General features: G+C 30.3%; 1 protein-coding gene across 3 annotated transcripts in view; it reads left to right on the top strand.

The window, feature by feature from the left end:
* Positions 1-25049, top strand: part of Hecw (Hecw ubiquitin protein ligase) — a 284709-nt gene that overhangs the window by 193999 nt on the left and 65661 nt on the right. For 2 of the 3 annotated variants that reach the window (XM_075381206.1, XM_075381208.1), the window contains 3 exons: positions 2718-2903; positions 6341-6505; positions 17628-17884. In XM_075381206.1, coding sequence (XP_075237321.1) covers positions 2718-2903; positions 6341-6505; positions 17628-17884 — 608 coding nt within the window. The remainder of the gene's footprint in view (positions 1-2717; positions 2904-6340; positions 6506-17627; positions 17885-25049) is intronic. The other variant, XM_075381207.1, reaches the window with a different exon arrangement.

Raw genomic sequence — 25049 nt, 5'->3', positions numbered from 1 at the left:
TACTTTTGTTTTGTTCTTGTTTATTTTCATGCGATAGTTCTTGCATAGGACTTCATCTATTCCATTCATTGTTTCTTCTAAATCCTTTTTACTCTTGGCTAGAATTACTATATCATCAGCAAATCATAGCATCTTTATCTTTTCACCTTGTACTACTGTTACTCCGAATCTAAATTGTTCTTTAACATCATTAACTGCCAGTTCCATGTAAAGATTAAAAAGTAACGGAGATAGGGAACATCCTTGTCAGACTCCCTTTCTTATTACGGCTTCTTTCTTATGTTCTTCAATTGTTACTATTGCTATTTGGTTCCTGTACATGTTAGCAATTGTTCTTCTATCTCTGTATTTGAACCCTAATTTTTTTAAAATGCTGAACATTTTATTCCAGTCTACGTTATCGAATGCCTTTTCTAGGTCTATAAACGCCAAGTATGTTGGTTTGTTTTTCTTTAATCTTCCTTCTACTATTAATCTGAGGCCTAAAATTGCTTCCCTTGTTCCTATACTTTTCCTGAAACCAAATTGGTCTTCTCCTAACACTTCTTCCACTCTCCTCTCAATTCTTCTGTATAGAATTCTAGTTGTTTTGTATTCTTCACATTTATCTGCCCCTGCTTTCTTTGGTATCATGACTATAACACTTTTTTTGAAGTCTGACGGAAATTCCCCTTTTTCATAAATATTACACACCAGTTTGTATAATCTATCAATTGCTTCCTCACCTGCCCTGCGCAGTAATTCTACAGGTATTCCGTCTATTCCAGGAGCCTTTCTGCCATTTAAATCTTTTAATGCTCTCTTAAATTCAGATCTCAGTATTGTTTCTCCCATTTCATCCTCCTCAACTTCCTCTTCTTCCTCTATAACACCATTTTCTAATTCATTTCCTCCGTATAACTCTTCAATATATTCCACCCATCTATCGACTTTATCTTTCGTATTATATATTGGTGTACCATCTTTGTTTAACACATTATTAGATTTTAATTTATGTACGCCAAAAATTTTCTTTACTTTCCTGTATGCTCCGTCTATTTTACCAATGTTCATTTCTCTTTCCACTTCTGAACACTCTTCTTTAATCCACTCTTCTTTCGCCAGTTTGCACTTCCTGTTTATAGCATTTCTTAATTGCCGATAGTTCCTTTTACTTTCTTCATCACTTTAATCACTCCATTATGCGTTATGCAAATCTCTTCAATGGGACTGCTTGGGCTTTGCGGTTCTCCCAGTATATTTTTATTCATTCTGATCTTTGTGCCCTTTCTAGTGTTGAAAATGTTCGTGTTGTGAGTTTTCTCTTGTGAGTGTGAAGCGGGTGTTTTTGTTCTTGATTTTCTTGATTAATTTCATCTCGTCTGTGCTGTCTTCTGATATAAGGTCAATTTCCTTCAAATCCTCTCTTATTTCTCTGATCCGTCTGCATCTTGTCATGGTGTTTTTAAAGTCGAGATTGTACTGTACTAGCTGTTTCAGAAATTTTTAATCTTGCTTCCTCATGATATATCCAAAGAATCCTAGTCTCATCTAACACATGGTATCCATGATGGGTTCTAATTCTTTGTACTCAACTTTGTTGGGCACAATCTACCGCTTCTTGTTGTCTTTCTGGTACTTCTTATTGATGCCAGTTCTTCCAGTTCAAGTTTCTGTAGTCTGTCTTTCTTTGATTGTTCATTAAGGTGGAAAAGTATTTGCTGGATAGGTGACTTTTGGTTTTATAACTGTGTTGTAGTGTCTTATATTTGCATTTATTGATAGGCATTTTTTATTGTGAGTGTACCAGGTTAATTTTTGAGCCTTAGCACTAGTTTGTTTCTTCTTATTTGGTCTTTTCGTTTAGGTTGTTTGTTATTTCTCCAAGGTTTTTAAATAAATTGGGTTATTGTTTTGATTTTATTACAGTTTTTGTTTAATTCTTTTAATCATGTTGGTTTTTCAAACATAATTTCTGTCTTTTTGATTGTTATTTTTAGGTCAATTTTATTTGCAGTGTTTTGTAAGTTCTAATATCTGGGATTCAACTTTAGCTGAAATTTTTTTTTATGGTTGTATATTTTTATTTTTTAAACAATCTTAAAAAGTTTTTTTTTAAATTTAATATCAACACTTACAAATTTTTTTTTTAAATTAATTTTACCCCAATACTTCTCCCTTGAGTGCAGCAGCCTCCAAAAATGAAAAAAAAAATTTAAATTTTAAAACTCAAAATGTATTTTGTTAAACAATAAAATCACTAAACTAATTTAATATCCCTTCCCTGGTGGGGGAGCTACCATACTAAAAAAAAAAATTATTTGATTTTAATTTATAAAAATCGGTTTTTGTAAATATTTTAATTATTAAAAAAGCCCCCTGTTGCATGAGCTCCCAAATTGTCAAAAAAGTCGAAAACATTTTTTTTAAATTTTGATGTATTTTATTTTCATTTATTTTACGTAAAAAATTATCTTCAGCGCATTAAATTTTTTTTTTGTTTTTTGCCTTTGTAAATGCTAAATAATATTAATACTATTTTTAAATTTTATTTAAAATTAAATAAATTTTACTTGAAAACTTAATTTTATTGTATAATTCCTTTTTAAATTTTTGTTGAGTATATGATTCACACCACTGGGAATGTTTGGGAATCCTTTGTCACTTTTTTTTTAATAAGTAATGAATAATATTATCAATATTTTAATTTTTCTAATATTTTATTTTATTTTTTCCAGGATGCCTTAGCTTTATATAATAGAAATGGCTCATTAAAACATATGGTATCAAAAATACGTCGTGATCCGTCAACATTTGAAAGGTATCAGCATAATAGAGATTTAGTCGCTTTAGTAAATTTATTTGCTGATTCAATTAGAGATTTACCAAGAGGTTGGGAAACTAAATTTGATCGAAATGGAAAGGTAATATTTATTTATGTATTTTTATTATTATTATTACTACTACAGTGCCTTTGGAAAGTCGCTGTCCAGTATGCTATGCTTTAAAATTATGTGGTGCATTCTGTTCTTTCAAGACTTTCTTTTCTGTTTAATTCTTTCTGTTCTTTCAAGAATTCAGTTGAGTTCTGATTGAACATCCTTTGTTTTGTTTCATGTTGTTTCATTTATCGAAATCAATAGTTGTGAGAAATTTAATGGTTCTTTTGGTAGAGGAACACATATTTCATGTGTCTTTTGTGAAGGTGACAAGTATATTAATTTAATGAAGCACACGTTTTCTGGAAAGTTACCAAATACTTCTGTTTCTCACTGCAAGGGTTAGAACTCTTATCGAAAAATCTCAGATAACAGGATCTAATGATGACGCTGATTAAAGTGGAAGACCATCTATACTAAACGATCAGAAGCTGCTTGATATTTTGGATGCTATATTCGAAAGTTCATGAAAGTCAATGCTTCAGTTAGCATAGCAGCAAGATATTGGACTTGCTACTGCATGTAAAGTTGTAAGAAAAGAACAAATGTTTCCCCTACAAAGTAATATGTGTTCAAGAATTGAAATCTAAAGATCATACCAAAAGACTAAATTGTTGTCAACGATTTAAACGGTTTATTGATCAAAATTCCGCAGGTATCCTCGATATTATGTATTTTTACAGATGATGTGAGATTTCATCTGAGAGGGTATATTAATTTACAAAGTACACAACTGTGCAAAAACTAACGCCTATTATCACACAAACAATCTTTACACAAAGCGAAAATTGGAGTCTGTGTCGGTGTGAGTAAAACGCAAATTGTGGGTCAAATCTTTTTAAAAAATACAGTTAATAGTTATTGTTATTGTACAATCTTAAGAAACTTCATTAGTCGGTCAACAGAAGTGGAAATTAATCACGGCTGGTTTCAACAAGATGGTGCCACAGCGCACACAGGTAATAGGTCAATGACTTTTTTATAAAATGTCTTTGGTGAATGAATAATTTTGAGCAGTTTTTAATCAGCATGATCGCCTGATCTAAGGGGGGCAGCGAAACAAGTGGCGAATCACAACAGACCCGTCACGATTGACAAAATAAAAACCGCAATAACAGCATACAAGACATTCCAGTACATCAGCTGGTTAGAGTGTTTGAAAACAAATTGAAACGTGTGGAATGTTGTATCTGACGTTGGAGGAAGTCATTTTTAACACCTTTTATAAACTATTCCTGTTATTATAATATCTGTTTCTATAAAATAATGAAATAAAAATACAATTAATAATTAAGAAAGTTTTGTCACATTACACTTTCATAATTCCAGTGCACAGCAACTTTCCAAACACGCTGTATTTACTATTATTATTATTTTTTTATAAATTAACTCCATTTATTATCACTTGCATGTTATATATATATATATATATATATATATATTTAATATTATATGAAATATAAACCACCAAAATACAGTAATTAGATTAGTTAAACTACTATATTAATTTCCAAGAATTAATTTTCGCGGCATTCTGAATCTGCAGTTGGTATTGAATTCTACAATTTCATTGTAATATAATTCTTTTTAAAGTTTGTTAGTTTATTTTAGATTGTTCTCTTTTTTGAAATATTTTGAAAGTGTATTGTGAATGCACGTACAAATTTTGCTTTCCACTACTGGAATGATGTTATCTTTAAAACATAGTATTTTCCTTTGTTTTATTGTCATTTATGGCAACCTATCTATAATATAATATATATAAATAAATAATCTTTTTTAAGAGTCATATTATTCCTCTGTACTGTTAAATTATGTTTAAATTTTATTAAAATAAACGTAATACAGAATGTTGAGCTAAGACATATCTTAACTTAATTTTTCATGAAAGTACTTTTGCGTGATTCTGCATCCTCATTCATGATTGAAATAATTCCATAATTGCATAACAAAAATTTTAAAATAATGAAAAATTGCGTTTTAATTTACAATAGTAAAAATATAAAAAAATAATAAATTAGGTTTATCTAATATAGCAGACCATCTAATAAACAAATAAGTATTCTATTTCTGATGTTAACACAGATTTAGAAATAAAAAAATGACATAAAATTGTAACATGACTTATAAAATATAACATCATCTAAACATTCAGCTGTTCATGGTCATGGTAAATGTATTCTGTATTAATTAATGTTTTGCTTTTATTTTTAATGTTTAAAAGAAATTTAGTTTCTTGTTTAAAATGTGGTGAATAAATATTTTAAATCAAATTAATTTCATTTTTATACTTAGGGAATACAAATTTCATTTCTTAAAATTCAAATAATTCAGCAATATACTGACCACTGTGCCAATTAAACTCAAAAAAAAAACTACAACTTAACCACCAAACACAGTAACAGAAAAACTTAAAAATATAATACTAATAGTCGACTTTTGCAAACTACCGCATCATCAGTCAGTATATGATTGTACAATTACATCAGAAAATAAAAACAAAAAAGAAATAAAAACTTAAAAATTTAGAAAACATAAACCGGTAACAACCACAAAATTTGTAACAACACAACTTCGAAGGTGAAAGTCGACTACTATTGGTACTATATATATAATTTTTTTTTTTGTAATTACCTTCTTTTTCGATATATTTGTTCTGTTGTTAATTTTTTAATTTATTTCAATTTTTAATATCATGAATATAAATAACAATTAATATTTATATGAAGGTTCTCAATATAGCCACTGTATACTTGACTGTAATATTAAACTGATAATGAGAAAAATTTTTATTAATTTTTTTTTTCAAAACTAATCAACATTTGTGAAAAATAAATATTGTTATATATTTGCAGTGTTTATAAAAAAAATATTTTTTTTTGGTCAGTAATGTGTAGTCAGTATGAGAAAGAGATGAAATTAATCAATAAAAAAGATAAAAACCCAAAAAAGGGCTGTTTCGGCTTCAATAAAATTTAAGTTTACCTTAAAATTTAACCTGCTACATGTTTACAAGGATTAAAACTATCTTATATTTGTATAAACTTTGAGGTGATTAGAAATATGAACACAGTAAAATACATTTTGATTATCTTTGCGTTTAATTGATTATAAATCGATGAAAATACATAAATTCAAAGAGGAAATGAGTATAGAAAATATATTAAGAATTGATTTTGAAGTGGTATAGTGCATTTTATATATATTAAAAAAAATTAAGTTAATAACATGACTTTAGCTGAAAATGTAAAAATAAATTAATATAGAATATTTTTTAGTGTTAATATATTTTTGTAAATTAAATATGTAAGATATTCTATTGCATGTTTAATTATATAACTAATATTGCAACACTTGTCTTGTTAACTAACCTAACCTAACCTACTAACAATGAATTGTATATTTTTTGTTATCTTTATTAGCAATTCTTCATAGATCATACTAACAAGACAACTACTTTTATCGATCCAAGAGTACCAACTGAGGCACCTTACTTGAATCCTCATAAATTAGGTGCAGCTGCTGTTGTAGGTGGTGCAAGAAGGCGTAGTCATAGTGCCGGTGAACAGGATCTAACTTTTGTTAGAGTATGTTGTATTCTTATCACTAACTGCTTGTTGTTCATCCATGTTTTTTTATTAATTTTATTTTTGTTGTGGCAATAATTTTTTTTGTTAGAATCAATATTTTATAGTAAATTTGAAATTAAATTAAAAAATGTGATTCAAAAAGTACTTCATAACTTTAAAAGCGTATAAAAATTTGTTAGATAACTTATAGATTTGGTTAAGATCTCATTTCATAGGAAAACACATCAAGTTATGTTGCTCATTAGTACTGAATTCGGCCACCAGCACTGTCACCAGTGTTGTTAAAAATGTATAATTTACTGGTACAGAATGTACTGGCGCTATATGTGTTTTGGTTTCACAATTGCATTCAGCAACTGTAGTTCCGTGCAATTTTTGTAGAAAATATGGTAGGTAGTCTCCTAGTAGGCATGCTCTCAGCACCCAACCAACCTTTGTTGAGATAGGTTATTCTGTTAAACATATAGAATCACCAGGATGCCCACACCTCCCTGAAGCTGCTGAGAAACGATTCGAAGAAAGCTTTGCACATAGTTTGCAGAAACCAACTCGACGTGTGTCATGTGAGACAGGCATTCCATAAAGGACTGCTTGACACATATTACGTAAACAAATGTATTTGAAGCCTTACAAAGTAACCTTGGTTCAACACATTACAGATGATAACAAAGTTGCTTGGCTGCAGTTTTTTGTGGAAATGATGGATAGAACTGCCAACTATGATAAATTTTTAGACAATGTAATTTTTAGTTACGAGTCAACGTTTCACATCATGGCAAGATGAACCCCCATAACTGCCAAATATAGAGGGGCAAAAACCCTTATGAAACTGCGCAGCACATTTTTGATAGCTGTAAGGTTGATGTTTTTTGTGCCCTAAGCAAACAAAGACTAAGGCTCGTTCGAATTCCAGGAGGCAACCATAAGTGGTATAGTTTATCTGGAAATTATTCTAAATTTCTAAATCCTCAGTTTGATAATTATGACCAAGATGGATGCCATATTACTATCAGCAAGACAGGACACCTCACTACTGCCTAGAAGTCTGAGATTTTCTTGATACTTGATTCCCAGGTCGGTGAATTACTTGGGACCACCAATTGCATGGTCACCTCATTACCCAGATTTGACCTCGCTAGATTTTTTCTTTTGAGCTTTCATTGAAAATCAGGTTTATTGTCTGCTGATCTTGTTGAGCTAATATTTTGAATTAATACCATAGCTGCAGAGGTAACGTCTTGACTTCCTGGCTACAGTCTGAAATGAAATCGACTGTTGTGTTTTTCTGTAAGTTATGTCAATAAATTTTTATATGCTTTTAAATTTGTGAAGTTCTTTTTTTAATTTAACCAGTATGTAAAGTGGTTTTTGTATAATATTCAAATATTCAAGAAAAAAATTAAGTGAAAATATATTTTTAAATGTCTGGAACTTTCATTTGACAAATTTTTAATTAATTAAAAAATTCTAATGGGCTCCTTAAATGATATTGACCCTCTATTAGTATTAAACAGTGAATTTTCAACATCATTGTTAGTAAAGAACAACTTATTAATAATTTTTTTTTTTATTGGACATTTTCTAAAATTTCATTCGTTATTCAGTTTTTGGGGCAATGTCAAGGTCAAAGTTGATTTAAGTGGTGTAATTAACTTAGTACTCCTTTATTCTAATATCACTTTTACATCTATTTTACCACAAGTTATAACAAAAAATAGTAAAAGTTACTTTTAAGCTATTTTACGTTTTTACTAGATTCTCATGTAAAATATTGCATATCCTCTCAGCAACAGTTGGTTTTATTTTTAAACATAGACAGTGTTTTCATGGCCATTTTTTTACCATCATCAGCCATCTGGTATTCTGCCTGGCAGCTTGTCCTTTATGCCACTGCTGTCTCCATCCATTTCAGTCCCAAGCCTTTTCCTTCATCTCCTTGAAGTTTCTAAACTTCACCTCATCCTTTCTTCTTTGTTTTCTTTCTCTTACTCCTGATCTTTCCGATAGAGTTGTCAAGATTTTACTTCCTTTAACAACACATTATAATCAGGTTATTTTTTGTGTACTTCCAGAATAAGTGCTCATTCTTCTTTAATATTGTTCATAACTTCTTATTTCTCACCTTATTTTCTTCATATCTAGTAATGCACATGTAAATTTTCTAGTATCAGAATATTTTGTATTACAGCAGACTACATGAATATGGTCCACAGCCATGGTATTTATTTATAATGTTACAAATGCATGCATATTTATTTTGATATTTACACCGATATGAAGAAAATTTTTTTATCTTTTTCATTTCAAATGTTTAATTTTTTTTGTGAAATTAAATTTTTTGCGATGCTGTTTGCCTATAATTATCTGAGAGCAAGAATCAGTTTGTGTGGTCTGATTTATATAATTTAAGTTATATTTCATATCTGTTCATATTTATTAATAACATATCAATAAAAATAAAATGAAATAGTGTTAGAAATGAAATCAAACAGTTTTATTATCCACAAAATCATTTAATACATGAATTTGACACCATTTAAAGAAGTGATATATTATATCCTAGAATGGATGGAATACCTGCAGAATTACTGTGCAGTGCAGATGAGGAAGTGATAAATAGATTATACAAACTGGTGTGTAATATTTGTGAAAAAGGGGAAGTTCCATCAGACTTCAAAAGGAGTGTTATAGCCATGATACCAAAGAAAGTAGAGCAGATAAATGTGAAGAATACATAACAGGTAGCTTAACTAGTCATGCATCAAAAATCTTAACTAGAATTCTGTACAGAAGAACTGAGAAGAAAGTGGAAGAAGTATTAGGAGAAGACCAATTTGATTTCAGAAAAAGTATAGGGACAAGGAAAGCAATTTTAGCACTGAAATTAATAGTAGAAGTAAGATTAAAAAAAAACAAACAATGTACTTGGTATTTATAGACCTAGAAAAGGCATTCGATAATATAGACTGGAATAAAATGTTCAACATTTTAAAAAATTAGGGTTCAAATACAGAGATAGAAGAACAATTGCTAACATTTACAGGAACCACAAACATCAACAGTAATAACTGAAGAATATAAGAAAGAAGGCGTAATAAAAAAGGGAGTCCAACAAGGATGTTCCCTATCCCCGTTACTTTTTAATCTTTACATAGAACTGCAGTTAATGATAATGTTAAAGAAAAATTTAGGTCTGGAGTAACAGTACAAGGTGAAAGGATAAAGATGTTATGATTTGCTTCTGATATAGTAATTCTAGCCGAGAGTAAAAATGATTTAGGAGAAACAATAAATGGCATGGATGAAGTCCTACCTAAGAACTACTGCATGAAAATAAACAAGACAAAACGAAAGTAATGAAATGTAATTGAAATAACGAAGATGGACCACTTAATGTAAAAATAGGAAGAGAAAAGATTATGGAGATAGAAGAAATCACATCAGCAAATTGTTGATGTGATTTATTTAATAAAATATTATTAATACTGTATATTTTTCCAATTATAAATATTTATTTATTTATTAAAAATATACGTAAAGAGAAAGTAAAAAAAGTTATGAAATCGTTAAAAAATCAAGATAAATGATTTTTTTTTAATTTTTAACATAATACCCACTCTTAAGACGGAATTTTTATTACAGTTTATATTACACAAAAAGTGAATAATAAACCCTCCTCCCTAAGGATAAATTAGATGAAGATGATTTGTATGACATGTAAATGAGGTACAATCTTGTACAGTAACCCATCCTGTTGGTCTAGTAGTGAACTCGTCATCGTAAACCAGCTGATTTTGAAGTCGATAGTTCTAAGGTTCAAATCCTAGTAAAAGTAGTTACTTTTATACGGATTTAAATTCTAGATCGTGGATACCGGTGTTCTTGGTGATTGGGTTTCAATTAATCACACATCTCAGGAAAGGTTGACCTGAGACTGTACAAGATTATACTTAATTTACATTCATACATATCATCCTTTGAAGTAATATCTTACAGTGGTTCCAGAGGCTAAATAGAAAAAGAAAGTTGAATTTAAATAAAATATTTTTTTTAGTTTAAAAAAATATTTTGATCGTTTGCCTGGGAAGAGCAAAAAGGTTCTTATAGTGCTTTAACGGCTTATCGATTTAGAAAATATAAATGCAATAAACTCCCATTAACTCCTTTCCTGAACTAAGATATAGCTAGAACAAAATTTATTTATATATCCTACCCTAATAAAGGGCATTTGTATGTGTGTGTCTGTGTGTGCGTCCCCCTTAATTGAGAACGTGCTTACATGATCAAACATACTGCCCGTCAAAAAATCATGATTTTTTTTTCTTAAATCTGTATAAACAATAAGTAAGAAGAAGCAACACCAACAAATAAGAGCAAAAAGAAAGAACTTGCTTACATGATTGAACGTACTGTCCGCAAAAAAATCATAAGATTTTTTCTACAATGTTTAAAAACAATAAATAAATAAATACAGTAGTAATCTATATAAATAAAAATGAAAATGTTTGTTTGTTCCTTTACTTCGTACAAGGAAGTAAAAAAGTACTACCCCAAATGGGTTTTCGCACCTACCGAGCGAATGGGTTGGGCGGATTTTAATTTTCTTTTCACCAAAATCAATTATTTTTTTCGAGTTATCAATTAATGTAATTAAATGTTACCATTGTCATTTAAGAGTTTTGTGTTGGGGTAGGTGTAGTGGAGTGGGTGTGGGTTCCTCCACCACTTTGAAAATAATTTTTAAAAAATTCATTCCCGAGAATGGTATATATGTCGGCAAACAAAAATACCTTGGTACGGATAGCTGTTGAATAATAAATGAGGTAAGATTTCTATTGATCACTCAGTATATTAATAATTACATTAGCATTATAATATTTCTAAATGACACAAAAACAAGTCATAAATTATTCCCCGAAAATATTATACCCATTCTTAAATAACAAGCATCTTATACCAGGTTTACTTTGTAAAGTGAAGATTAAATTAGTTTCTTATTTATTATCTTTCTTCTCTAAACAAATATCCAGTATCAGTTTTTCAGTTATATTACATTATAGATTCCAGATATACTGGTTGATAAATTTATTAGTAACTAGCAGACACGGTAATGCTTCGCTATTGTTAGATTTGAGTGTATATATATAGATTAAATCAACGGAATTGAAAGTTTGATAAAACATTAACAAAATTAACATTACAGAACTTTCCAAAATTTCCCTTTCCCTTTCCTTTTCCCCTTTACCATTTTCCCCTTCATCCCCTTTTTCTCTTTTCTGATTTTTCCCTTTCTCCCTTTTTCCCCACGCATTAATCGGCGCAGTCTTTTTTTAGTCTGTAGTGGACACTCATATCGGAAACTTTGAAATGGAATCGTAAAATATTTAGTATGGCGTGTGTTGCTTTTACATCCAACAGATAGCGCATGTTTTCACTTGTCACAGTGTGACATCTTAGGTATATAAAAGCACGTGCGTATTCAAATGCAACATTGTGTCAAAACTTCAAAGCAATCGGTAAAGAACTTACGGAGATTTAAGATTTTAAACGAACATTAACATTTTTTTTTATATAGATTTTCCTCCCAAGTAAATCGAGTATCACAGAGTTGCATAACTTTCCCGGTGTTTCCGGAACAGTTACGTAAATCATAGCCAACTTTAAAAGAACAAAATTAAAACACCATTAATTAATCAATTAGTTCTTGTATTATTATTTTTATATTATTTAATTAGAAAAAGAAAAGAAAACGATTTGGATTTATTCGAATAAATTAATGATAAAAAAGAAGAAAAAAAGACAGTTTCAAATAAATAAAAAAGAATATATAAATATATTCTTGGAAGGTATTTTTCTTTTTCCAAATAATGAAGAATTGTTTACGATATAGTAATTTATTTAAGGAAAATCCTGTAAATGTAATAAAATTGGTTGTATTTGTGCTTGTGCGTGGTAACTAAACAGCAATAGTATTTGTAACTTTTGTGCACAATAAGTTGAATTTATGAATGAAATGAGATGATAATGTTATTTATTATAATTCAGCATTTCCTGTCATATCATTTGAATCGTTATTTTTCCTTCCTTTACGTAATAAAAACACATAAATAGGCACATAATTGCGTGATAAATCATATGTATTCAGGTTTTTTTTTTTAACAGGTATGCTATTTTGTTATTTCCTGTTGTTGCTAATCTGACATATATTTCGCTTTGTATAAAACAATATATCTTTGATTTATTGTTAATATTTATTAAACATTTAAAAAATTTACTATGGGGCTCTCCCCCTTAGGCCACTTAGCAATTTTCTTACCATGCTATAATATAGGAACGACCAATGTTCGCTCATATTTCAGTTCGAGTTGAGGAAAGATTTTGGTGAGGCTTCATTAGATCTGATTTTATACTACGAGAGTTTTAATCCATTGCCTGTTCCAGTAGGTCAGTGGTCTCCAAATTGAAGTACACGTACCCCAGGGGATATGCAAAGTGTCCACCATTCCGATGGTCTAGCGTTGAACGCGTCTTCCCAAATCAGAGAATCCTATCTCTCTCCCTCTCCCTCATCGACACTCCAACATTCAGCTAATAACCTCTTCTTCAACTCTTTAAGTCCAAGACTTATGAGTACATAATAATTTCTTCTTCTTACTGAAAGCTTCCTTTGCCAATTCTATCCAATTTCCATTGTGCTCTTCCAGTCCTGTCTCACCGTAGTTCCGAAATATCCTTAATTTTGTACTTTTCCTGTTCCTCCTTATTTATTATTATCATAATTTATTCATTTTCTTTTAATCTATTATTCCTGTATTTGGGTTTTTCATATTTACTTTACCTTTTTTTTTTATATTTGTTTTTATGATTAACAATCAAAATGCATATTTTTTTTTTTTGTTTTTGGTTTTTTAAAACTATTTCTGTGAAGTGTTTTCTATCTTAAAATTTTTACGGTCACCTTTTTCATTTGTTCTCTTCATATTTTGCTTTATATCTTTGTTAATATGTTCTGTTTCTTTCAAGTATTTTACAAATGCTGTTTGTAATTTTATATCTTTTTTTGTGCTTATTGGTTAGTATATATCCCTGTTTAGTATTTATTATTCTTGGCAGTTTTATTTATAATACGTAATACTAACTGAGCTACTACATCTTGATCATTCCTAAATACTTCAAGTTAATGGAATCTTTTACATAACAATTTATTGTGTTCGTGAAAAATACATATTTAATTAGTACACAAGTCTATCTGTGGTTGATGGTGAAATTACAAGAGAGGTTTGGAGAGAATTCTGAGTTTTTTTTTTAATATATACTGTATTTTAGTTTACTTAATTTTACATTATTTAAGTATATTTTGTTCTTAAATTTACTGTTTTATTATTTAATTGGATTAATTTTTTTTACATGATGTTTTTAAATAAATGTTTTAAAAAAAACTCGGTTTCCTGTATGACTGTCTTCTTTGCTGTCTTGTAAAATCATCAAAATTTTAATTTTTCAAATGTTGGCAACTATGCATGTATACTTTATTTGCTTTTAATATAAAAAGAAAAAAAGTTTATTCCTTGTACAGTATTGTATTATTAGAAAACTTATATATATCACTTGCTTTATTTCTAATTGTATCATGTCTGATGTTCTTAATTCTTCTCTATTCTATTCTATTCTTTAATTTCAAAATATTTACTATAATAAATTTGATTTATGTCCCAATCATATATACAGAGTGTCCCATATAAAACGCAACCCATCAATCACCCATCCATGAAATATCAAAAGTCAGGCTTACTCCCCTACTCGTTACTTTAATGGACTCGTCCAACATTTGAACATCGCGGTGACACAGTAGAACACTACCGATAGTAACAACAATGCAATCATAACGTTCAGTGTATTGCCAGAGACAAGGTGGTGTTTTCGCTAGATGTACGTGTTTTCATTATCGAGTCGTACTTCAGTACGAAATCAGCGGTTGCAGTGCAAGATTTGTTTTGCCATAAGTACCCGGATAAACCAGCTCCTAACAAAACATCAGTATTGAGGTCAGTCGCAAAATTTAATGAGACCGGTTCTGCTAATAACGAGGAACACAAAAGATGTGAGTCAGTTTTGAATACAGATACAGTCACTGAAATCAAAGACCAATTAATCCCCTCGCCAAATAAATCGATTAGACGTTTGTCTGCTGAAATTAATTTGTCTAAAGCAACTGTTCATCGGGCGACCAAACAATTACAATTACGACCTTATCGCATTCAAACGGTTCATCGTCTTCTTGAGCCCAACAAAGAAAAACCTCTACAATATTGTCAACGGTTCCGTCGATTTCTGCGTGTGGGAATTAATGTTATGGATTCGTTATTTTTCACAGATGAAGCACGGTTTCATTTGGATGGCTACGTAAACAACCAAAACAGTAGAATTTGGAGCGCTGAAAATCCCCACGTTTATCACGAAAAACAATTACACCTGCAGAAGTTGGGCGTGTGGTGCGCAATATCGTGGAAGAAAATAATCGGTCCTATTTTTTTCGAGTACACTATTAATGCAGAACGATATCAGGATATTTTATTTCAGTTCATCGCACTCTTGGAAGAGAAAGACAGACACTGCTGGCTACAACATGACGGTGCGACATCGCACTACGCAGGGTCAACTTCTGATTTCATTGAGGAATTCTTTGGTAATCGTGTTATCGGTTGAGGCTTGTGGCCACCAATATCTCAAGATTTGACTGCGGCGGATTTTTTTCTTTGGAGTTACCTCAAAGAAAAAGCCTACAGCAACAAACCACAAACACTTGAATATTGACAGTCAATATTGAAGAAGCTGTATTAAATATCCAGCCACACACTTTGAAAAAAGTTGCAAGAAACGCTGTAAAAAGAATTAAAGTTTGTATTCAAGAAGATGGCGGCCACTTCCAACATTTACTTTAAATGTAAGGTAATGGATGGTAATAATAAAAATTACATTTACATTTACACATGCCTTTTTATTATTTTAATACCTACTAATATAAGGTTGGGTTGCGTTTTATATGGGACATCCTGTACTTCTCAACATAGTCTCCTGCAACATTTAGATACTTGGTCCCACTGTTCTGTGAGCTTTGTGATTCCCGCAGCTAGAAGACTTTACTTTGCTGTTTGAACCATTCGTGTACTGCTCTTTTGATCGCTTCATTGTCGTAGAATTTTTTACTGCATAAAAAATCTTTGAGCAGGTCAAACAAATAAAAATCAGATAGGAGAAGGTCTGGACTGTAAGGAGGATATAGTAACACCTCCCCAACTTCTTGAGTGTTTCTCCTGTTCTCTGAGCAATGTGGGAACATGCATTGTCATATAAGAGAATCACACCTTTTGAGAGAGCAGAGCGCCTTGACGTTTATGCTTTATTGCAGGTTCCACTTTCTGTTAGAGCATGTTAGAATAGTACACAATATTCACAGTATGTTGTTCTTCTAAATAGTCACTAAAAATTTGGTCTTGTGAGTCTCAGAAGACCATCAACATCACTTTACTGGCTGATTGTGAGTTTTGAATTTTTTTTGTGGACGAATCCTGTTGTTTCCATTCAAGGCTTTGCTGTTTTGATTCAGATTCGAAAAGGTGTATCCACATATCATCACAGGTTTATTACTCATACACGATCTACCTTTCGCTTCAAACCATTCTTTGATTTCAGAACAAACATGAATCCAGGTGTCTTTTATGAGCTGGAATCAGCCATCGTGGAACCCATCTTGAACATGTTTTGCAATAATTCAGCACATCGAGTGACTGAAAGCACAATTCCGACACTATATTTCACAAACTAGCGACTTGGGAAATTTTGACTCGCTTGTCTTCGCGAATAAAATCATTTATATGATTTTGCAGCATAATATTTAAAACTTCAACTGGTCTTCCAGAGCGATGGAAATCGGTTACAATTGTTCTGCTTGAATTAAACTGTTCCATCCACTTATATACGTTACTACGAAACACTTTTCACAATGCAGTTTCAACACTCTTAAGTAAATTTTTGCCGGTTTCACACCTTCTGATATAGCAGAAATCTTATCATTGAATGCTGCTTTTCCAGCAAACACATTTCAAGCAGAGCTGATATTCTGAAATCAACAAAAGAGGTTATATTTATATGATCAAACAGCTGATTAAATGTGTTCCCATGGTTGCAAAATTGACTTTTTAAAAGTTTTGTTTTCGTTGAATGAATCGTTTTTTCTCTACATCAGTATGTCTTGTTAATTACTGAATGTCCCTCATATATATGAAATGTGCATTTTGTAAGCAGTAAGGCAATGCCACCTAGATTTATCGATGATATCATATTTATGAATGATAGCTCTTTGAGAGAAAATTTTGTTAAGGATATATAAAGGTGATAATGCATAGTCCTATTCTGTACATTATCACGTAAAAGACTTGAATTATCTCATAAAAGACTTAGTTGGTCAAAGGAAGATTTTCAACTATTTATATACACAATAGAATCTCTGAAATAATTTGCAAAGATAAAGATCTGGTTGGGTGCTGAATATTTTGAACCAATGAGATCATAATTGGGGTTAAACTAACAGGTTAAATAATTTGGTTGTGGAATTCTTTGACGCAAGTTTTCAAAACTGGTGTTGTAGTATAACTCATGGTGAATGTGGGTGGCATAATATTTCAATTTAATTAATTTATGTACGAGGCATGTTTTTAAATTAAGATCAGTTTTGAAATATATATTTATGTTTAATCAATCAGAAGTTAATTTTGGAGTAACCCTCGTAGTCTCTTTTCAGTCATCAATTTCCTTTTTCTCCTAACTTCAACCATTTTCAGATAATTTTTCGCTCTTTCCTAACAATGGTTTTCACCCTGCACATTACTATTAGAGTGATTTAATCAAAGATCTCTTATTTTATAACGTTGCATGCTTGCCTTGTATTTTATTTTTTATTATTTTAAATCATCAAAATCCTTTTCTATACTAAACTACTTAACTTTTCATATTATTTTTCGTTATTATGTGTGTGTATATTTGTATATATATATCTTCTTTTTTTTTAAGTTTAACTTTACTTACATAACTAACTTTATCCATTTTATTTTATTTACAGGCTCCAGTACCTCCACCAAGGCCACCAGCACCAGGTACTTCAGGTATATCAAGTCGAACATTGGAAATACCTACTGCATACAATGATAAAGTGGTCGCATTTTTAAGACAGCCAAATATAATCGATATACTTAAAGAAAGGCATGCACCATTGGGTTCAAATCAAGCTCTTCGAGATAAAGTTAATGCTGTTCGGGTTGAAGGAACATCTGCATTAGACAGATTAAGTCACGATATTGATTTGACTATCTTATTAAGGTAAGTTTAATTATTTTTTTTATTTGTCTTAAATAAAACGATTTCTTTATTGCTGGTTGTTTTGAAGAATCATTATATTACCATGTGTTCGCAGCTCAATCAGGGTATTGAGAGATTGACAATTGAAAATGTTTATATAAGCATTACAATTTATTAGTTTAAGAATATAAGTTGAACAAGATAAACCAATAATAATAATAATAAATGTCAATAAAAACAAATAGTAATCATAGTAATCACAACCACAACAATAATGATAATAGTAATAATAATAGACAGTGATTAAATGCAAAACAGAATTTAATGTAATCATCAGAATTTATTTACAAGTAATTCAGTCCCATTGACAAAAGACATTAGCATGACTGCTAGCCTTAACACTTTTAACCACTAGTCTTGTATTAACAACAGTGGTGCAATAGATAAGAGAAGTATAAAGTTCTTATTGCAAATACCTTTGTTGTTCACAAATAAAACTACCCTAACAATTTACGAATAAATTTAGTACATTATCTCTTTCACTTATAGTCTAACAGTAACTCATTGAACTATTTCTTGTTTTCATGTAGTGTAATTACTTGTAACATCACTTTAATCACATCGAACATTAGAAATTCACTCCTTCGTTTTCCTCCTCGTAGAATACTCTTGCTTCAGATTCACATTATAACTCCTCTATTGTAGCACTCTCGCAGACTGACTTAAACTACTTGTCAACTGGTTTTTCCCGGAGTATTTATACTCCTGTCTTCTTTACCTGCCAGACTGGACCCAATTTGAAATGTGAGAATAATTGTTCGCCCTCGCACATTACTATGAAATTGCTACCCTGGTCCGGTAACTCTTCTCACGAAACATCTGTTTATGTGTGTCAGCAGGCAATATTACAAAGAACCATTGTTAAACGGACCTGTTACCTTTACTAAAATGTTTTTTTTTAGCCCCTTTCCTGATTCCTCGCAGTATTATATTTTTTACTACTTTCTTCTTAATTGGAAGAAATCTATTACTTAAGTCCATTATAACATTTTTGTTACAATATGTAGGTGTTAGTTTTACATGAATTTCAGAGAATTAGAAAACAGATTTATTTGTTATATGTCCAATCTCCTCCATTTATAGGAAAAACCCATAAATAGGAAACTTAATCTTCTCAGCTCACAAAATTTGGTTTCAGTATTCATCATGGAATCCAGGATTATATTAGATACTGAGAAAAGTATAGTTGTCAATCAATAGATTGATTTTTAAATTATTCTAGGGGTCTCAAGATCGAGTAATGCAGCTTTAGATACCCAAGATGATTTTGCTTCCATGGTTGTAGATATCCCTGATTGTACATTAAGCATATGGCAGGGTTTGTTGTTAATTACAATTTAACTAGGTTAAATCCATGGCTATACATATATTGAGCATATACCAGGCAGTGTCGTTAATTAGAATTTAACAAGGTTGAACAACACCACCATTCCTAATAAAATTTTGACCAAAGAGAATATTGATGAGTCATTAATATTAAAAAATAATTAATTACTCTTGTACTATCAACCTTTTTCATGAAAGACTAGTTTTTTATAAGTTGCACCATTTCAACATACTATTTATTAAGAGAAATAGAGATACACCACCTTCCAGAAATATTTACTATTCCAAAGGGGACAGTAGAATCATTTTTATTTATTTCTGTTATTACAAATCCGTGAACAATTGTACCTGGCTGATCCATGGATTTATCATGCTACAGGTGAACACTGATTTCATGAACAAGGCATGTAACTGCTTATGAATCATATATCCCAACCTCGTAGGGAAATACACCCACCTTGTGACGCTTCTGGTCGCCACTCCCCCTCATTTCTAGCCCTGATGAGCTATAACGGGAGTCGTCTTTTGCCCTCTATTTTTGTACATCTCATAATATTTATGAACCATACATCAAGAAAACTCACTAGATGATATATACAAATCAGTCGAAAAAATATAATTGTTGTGTCGAAATCAAGGGAGCAGGTATCCATCCAGCCGTTGATATTTTTTTCCTTTTTATCGTCGTTGTTTTTCATTCTACTTATAAAAGGAAAGTAAAAGATTTTATAAGAAAATTTTAAGAGGAACAGCATTTCAGGAAAGAGGTTTAAATATATTGATGATATCTTTATTTTGGCATGGATTTATTTGTTTACTTAAATAAAATTTAATTTTAAACTAAATCGGAGTAGGAAAAAAATTAAGATATTGAATTACTAAATATTAAGATACATTTTCATATAGCACCAGAAATGAAATTTACTTTCATAGTCTTAAACAGAAGCCGTTAAAATTGTCCAATTGTCACATTTTTTACCAAACTTCTTATTTTGGAGTAAGGATCTCTTTATCCCGTCTTGAAACTTTATCTCAATCTATTTGTAGAATTTAAACTACATTTTACCATTTTAAATTTATTTGTTCTTCAAAAGAGCTTCTTTGAATGAACTAAAAAGAAAAAAACCTGGTTCATAAACTGGATGTAGAATTATTCCTGCCAATATTTGATTGTGTTTGTTACGTAAGTTGAAGATATGTGTGCAACCATTATCATGAACGTGGTTGCCAGGTGTCCCGATTTTGGCAGGATTTTCCTAATATTGAAACTCTATTCCCAATATGTAATCACCAAGTCCCGATTGTCAAGAAAAAAAATTTAAAAGATGAATTTATGCTTATGAATGCTTTAACTACCATTATGATAATAGTTAGGTTAGGTTTAACAATAAATGTCGCAGTGTGTGTGTGTGTGTGTGTGCCATGTGTCTTCAGTTCAGTATTATCATTAGCCGTTTTTTTTACGTTTATGTTTTTGTTTATGTTGTTTTAGTACTTACGTATTAACGCCACTGCAGCTACAGCTTTATTTAAAAACAAAGTACTCAATTGGATTTCGGTGGAAAATGAACAATCTCTTTATTAATTTTAATAAATGGTTATTTATATTTATTTATTTTATAAATATAATTTAACCAAACTTAACCTACGCTCGCTAACCTTGACTAATTAACACCGTAATTTTTTGAGTATTTATTTAATAAATTCGGTAATTATTGCAATTATTTATTATTTAAATAATCAAAACACTCCTGTTAATTAGTCAAGGTTAGGGAGCGAAGCAAGCGTAGGTTAAGTTTGGTTAAATTATATTTATAAAATAAATAGATATAAATAAAACAGACTGTTTTGAATCTATGTTAAACTCTATATCGGCCCATTTTCCACCGAAATCCGATTGACTACTTTGTTTTTAAATAAAGCTGTAGCTGCGGTGGCGTTAATACGTAAGTACTGTTGTTTTTTATATTATTGAAAAAGACTGAATTGAATTACTGATTTTTTTTAATAAATAAAATTTTTTCTAAAATCCCGATATGTCATTTCGAAAAACTGACAATCATGATCATGAATCACAAATTTATTTTGCTTTCCTCAATGCTTTTTTTAAAATTATTTCTAGTTTAATCATGGATATTCATAGTTTAGAGTAATGCTGGGTTATGACAGAACCTCCAAAAAAATTATATCTTCATAGAATCATCATATCTTCCGTTTCTCAAAACTCAGGTCATAACTGGCTAATTTGATTATCTAATATTACTGTTATATTTTGCCAACAACAATAAAAATTATTAATGTAAATATAAATAAATAAAATCGTAACTAATTTTAGTCAGGCTGACCAATAATACATCAGATAGTTAAGAATAATTGTACATTTTATGAAAAAATGTTGATTTTTTTTGTTATCCTTTGGTAATTTTTGAGAGCTTTGAACAAGCTAAGAAAAAGTTAAAAAATCCCAGGAATATACAAAAACTAAAGTTATTGGGTTCCTAAAACAAATTTTGAGATACTTTTCATCATTAAAATAGGAGTTATCTTCTTGAGTCACAAGTTTTATTTAATTCCATTTGATACTTCACATATACTCCACAATTGTACAGATCGGTTTTCTTTAAGAAAGGGTAAGCAAGTTTTTAAAGATCTTTATTATGTAAATGAAAAGTATTTTATTAAAATATGTATTTGAGCCAGACAGTTTAAATATATTGCTGTTCCCATTCCGGTTAGTTAAATGCTCTAATCTCTGAATGGATCTTTAGGTATGAGGAAGCATACTGCCTACAGGGAGCTATGAAATATTCCTTATGGTGAGATTATTGTTTCATTTTGTTTTCCCTGTATAAGATTCCTTTCTTATTAAACCTTTTTTTTTTTAATTCTAAATTTCTGTGTACTACAAAATTATAAAGGTGAGCATCAGGTTTCCTTAAGGAAATTTTGTCATCTGTATGGAGAAGTTTTTCTCACACCATAAGATCTGATGAATGCAAAATATTATGATCTTTCAAACTCGTGAAGAATTATGGATGAAGTGGATGTTCACTGTTAGAAGGGGTCCAGAGGTACTCTTTTTATCCGATTATTTTAGTTCATGGATCTTTTCTGGGTGGATTGTCTCATGATTTTCGTTTGCCATTATCCTCAATTCTTTTCAAGTTATTTTCTGTAGATTTTTGTGGAATTTTTGCTAAAAGCTCTCTGCTTTTATATTAAGGATGTGGAGTGCTCTTTGCATTTTTGTATTCTAGATATTCATGTGGTTTAGGGAAAAATATATATAATTCATGAAGGATTGTATTGTGGTGGATGGCCATTGTCTGAAGGAGGTCATTTTAACTCGTGGGAACTTTATGAGTAGGTTGTCTGGACCTTCATTTGATTTTCTCTATTTTCCATAATCTTTTCCTTTGTGGTGATTTTCTATGGATTGTGTCTAGTTGCCTAATGGAAAACTAGTTTGCCCAACGGAAAACGATTTCATGTTAAGAATATGAAATCCTTTGATTTTCTCTTATTATTTTAGGATTTGTGTTGTTTAATGTTGGTGATTTTGCTTTTAGGTATCTGTCTATTATCTATTAACTATCGACTTTACAAAAAGCCCAACCTTGATATAAGGTACTTTATGGGTTAAACAAGATGTATTATTATAGTAGAATACAAAATCCATTTTTTTTATCTTCAATCAAAATCAGTGATGTTCTGTTTGGTTTTAACTAGGTGCTCACTAAGGATGTTGGGGCAGAGATCCTTGATGTTTTTATGACTTGGGGAGGGGCAGCTCTTTCTGTAGGACTTTATAAAGGCTTGTTTTTTTCAAACAGTGGTTGTACCCGGGAGAAAATTAGATCTTTTAATTGTTCCTAACATGTTTCTTCTAATTCACCTTGATTTACTTTGCCCTTTTTTTTTTAAGTATACTAATTATTAATTTAAATAAATAAACAATAAATGAATAATTCTATAAAATGATTTAGGAATTTGTGAAAGAAGGACATTTTTAATTAGAAGATTATAATTATGTATTAGAATATCTGGTGTTTTTATATGCTTCTATATTAACGATATTATTTAATAAATTATAAAATACCACTTGTATTTAACTACATCCTGCAGTTGACATACTTAGGCGAAACCATGTCAGTTATAATTACATATGGTACTTATACATATGCATGTTAAAACATATAATATATTTTTTAAAGTTGCAAAATATTATGTTATCATTATTATGTTAAAACTTTTATTTATTTATTTTTAATACTGTGGCTTTAAATGTTAATTTCCTGAGTCCTTCATCTGTAAGCAAGTTTAAAGGATCATATATATATATATATATATATATATATATATAATATGCATACACTATAATATATTTGTTTAGGTTGAAATACATCCTGTAATTACATACATAAAAATGTCCATTTTATCTTAATCTTGTTATGAGTTTGCCATGATTATTTATTCTAACATTATACTAAGTTATACTAACAAGGTCATAAACTTGATTTATAGTTAGAAATTTGCGTTTGGCCAGCATTTTTGTTGTCTTATAATATTTTCACGTAGCGTTTGTAACAATTACTGAAATACTTATTTTTAAAGTTTTCAGTTATGATTAAATAGAATTGAAGTTGGGTTCTGCAGCATTATAAAATAATATTTTATCCTGCTTGTAGGAAATTTTTTTTAAGTAAAATCAATTAAAAATAAAGCTGACAACAAAGTTGTAGGACTTTCCCATCATCCAGCAAAAGCAAGCTGCGTTCCAGAAAAGTACTAAAACTGTGAGTTGTTTCTGATGCACAACGTACACACACGACTTAATTTAAAATATTTATCATTTTATTTAAATATAATATTTTTTCATTTATTTAATTCAATGATTCTAACTAAAGCGCGCATGCTTACCGTATATGAATCGCACAAGTGTGGTGGTACAAGCTGAGATGATTGATACTAAATAAACGAATGTAATTTCACAACTTACATAGAATGAATTTAACTTGTTCGGTTGGAAGACTGGTGTAGCTGCAAGGCTTAATGTACCAGGTACCACATTTGAGACCTGGCCAGACCGAGTTACTTTTTTACATTTTAAATATTTATTCACTTATTTAATTATATTGTTCACGTCTTAACGTCACAACATTGCAGGTAACTACTATAACATTTTTTTGGGGGATGCAATTTTGCTAAAATGTTTTGGGATTTTAATTGTTAACAAATGTGTGTAAGAAAAATGTGACCTTAATTAGGCGAAATCTTGAGATACTGAGGGTGACCTTGATATATAGCTTCATCCTCTTGACCATTTAAGTTGAAAATTTAATGGCATTAATGCCCCATATATATATATATATATATATATATATATATATATATATATATATATAGAGAGAGAGAGAGAGAGAGAGAGAGAGAGAGAGAGAGAGAGAAGTAATTTGAGAAAGTTTGGTCAAAATCGGTCCAGTAGTTCCTGAAACACTAGGTGATTTAGAGACCAATACTGAACACATGTACTTATGAACATTAACAACCAGAAAATTTCCATCTGGTTTTTTGGCTTCCTTAGGTGTCAAAATGTCAACATCTCGTGAAAACCGCATATTCTGAAATTGGACCGATTATAATGCTTTTCCTATCTAGACAGGAAAGTAAAAATTAGGATAAACTATGTTTAATCGAAATCAACATTGGAGTATTATTTTTCTTCTTAAATGTTCACCATTGAGTTCCTGATTATTACATTTTACCATGACATTAAACGGGAGAGTTATAATTATGTGAA

This window comes from Lycorma delicatula, chromosome 13, assembly GCF_047948215.1.
Source record: "Lycorma delicatula isolate Av1 chromosome 13, ASM4794821v1, whole genome shotgun sequence".
NCBI classification, from domain to species: domain Eukaryota; kingdom Metazoa; phylum Arthropoda; class Insecta; order Hemiptera; family Fulgoridae; genus Lycorma; species Lycorma delicatula.
The sequence above is the reverse complement of the archived record's forward strand: the minus strand, read 5'-3'. Positions and strand labels throughout refer to the sequence as shown.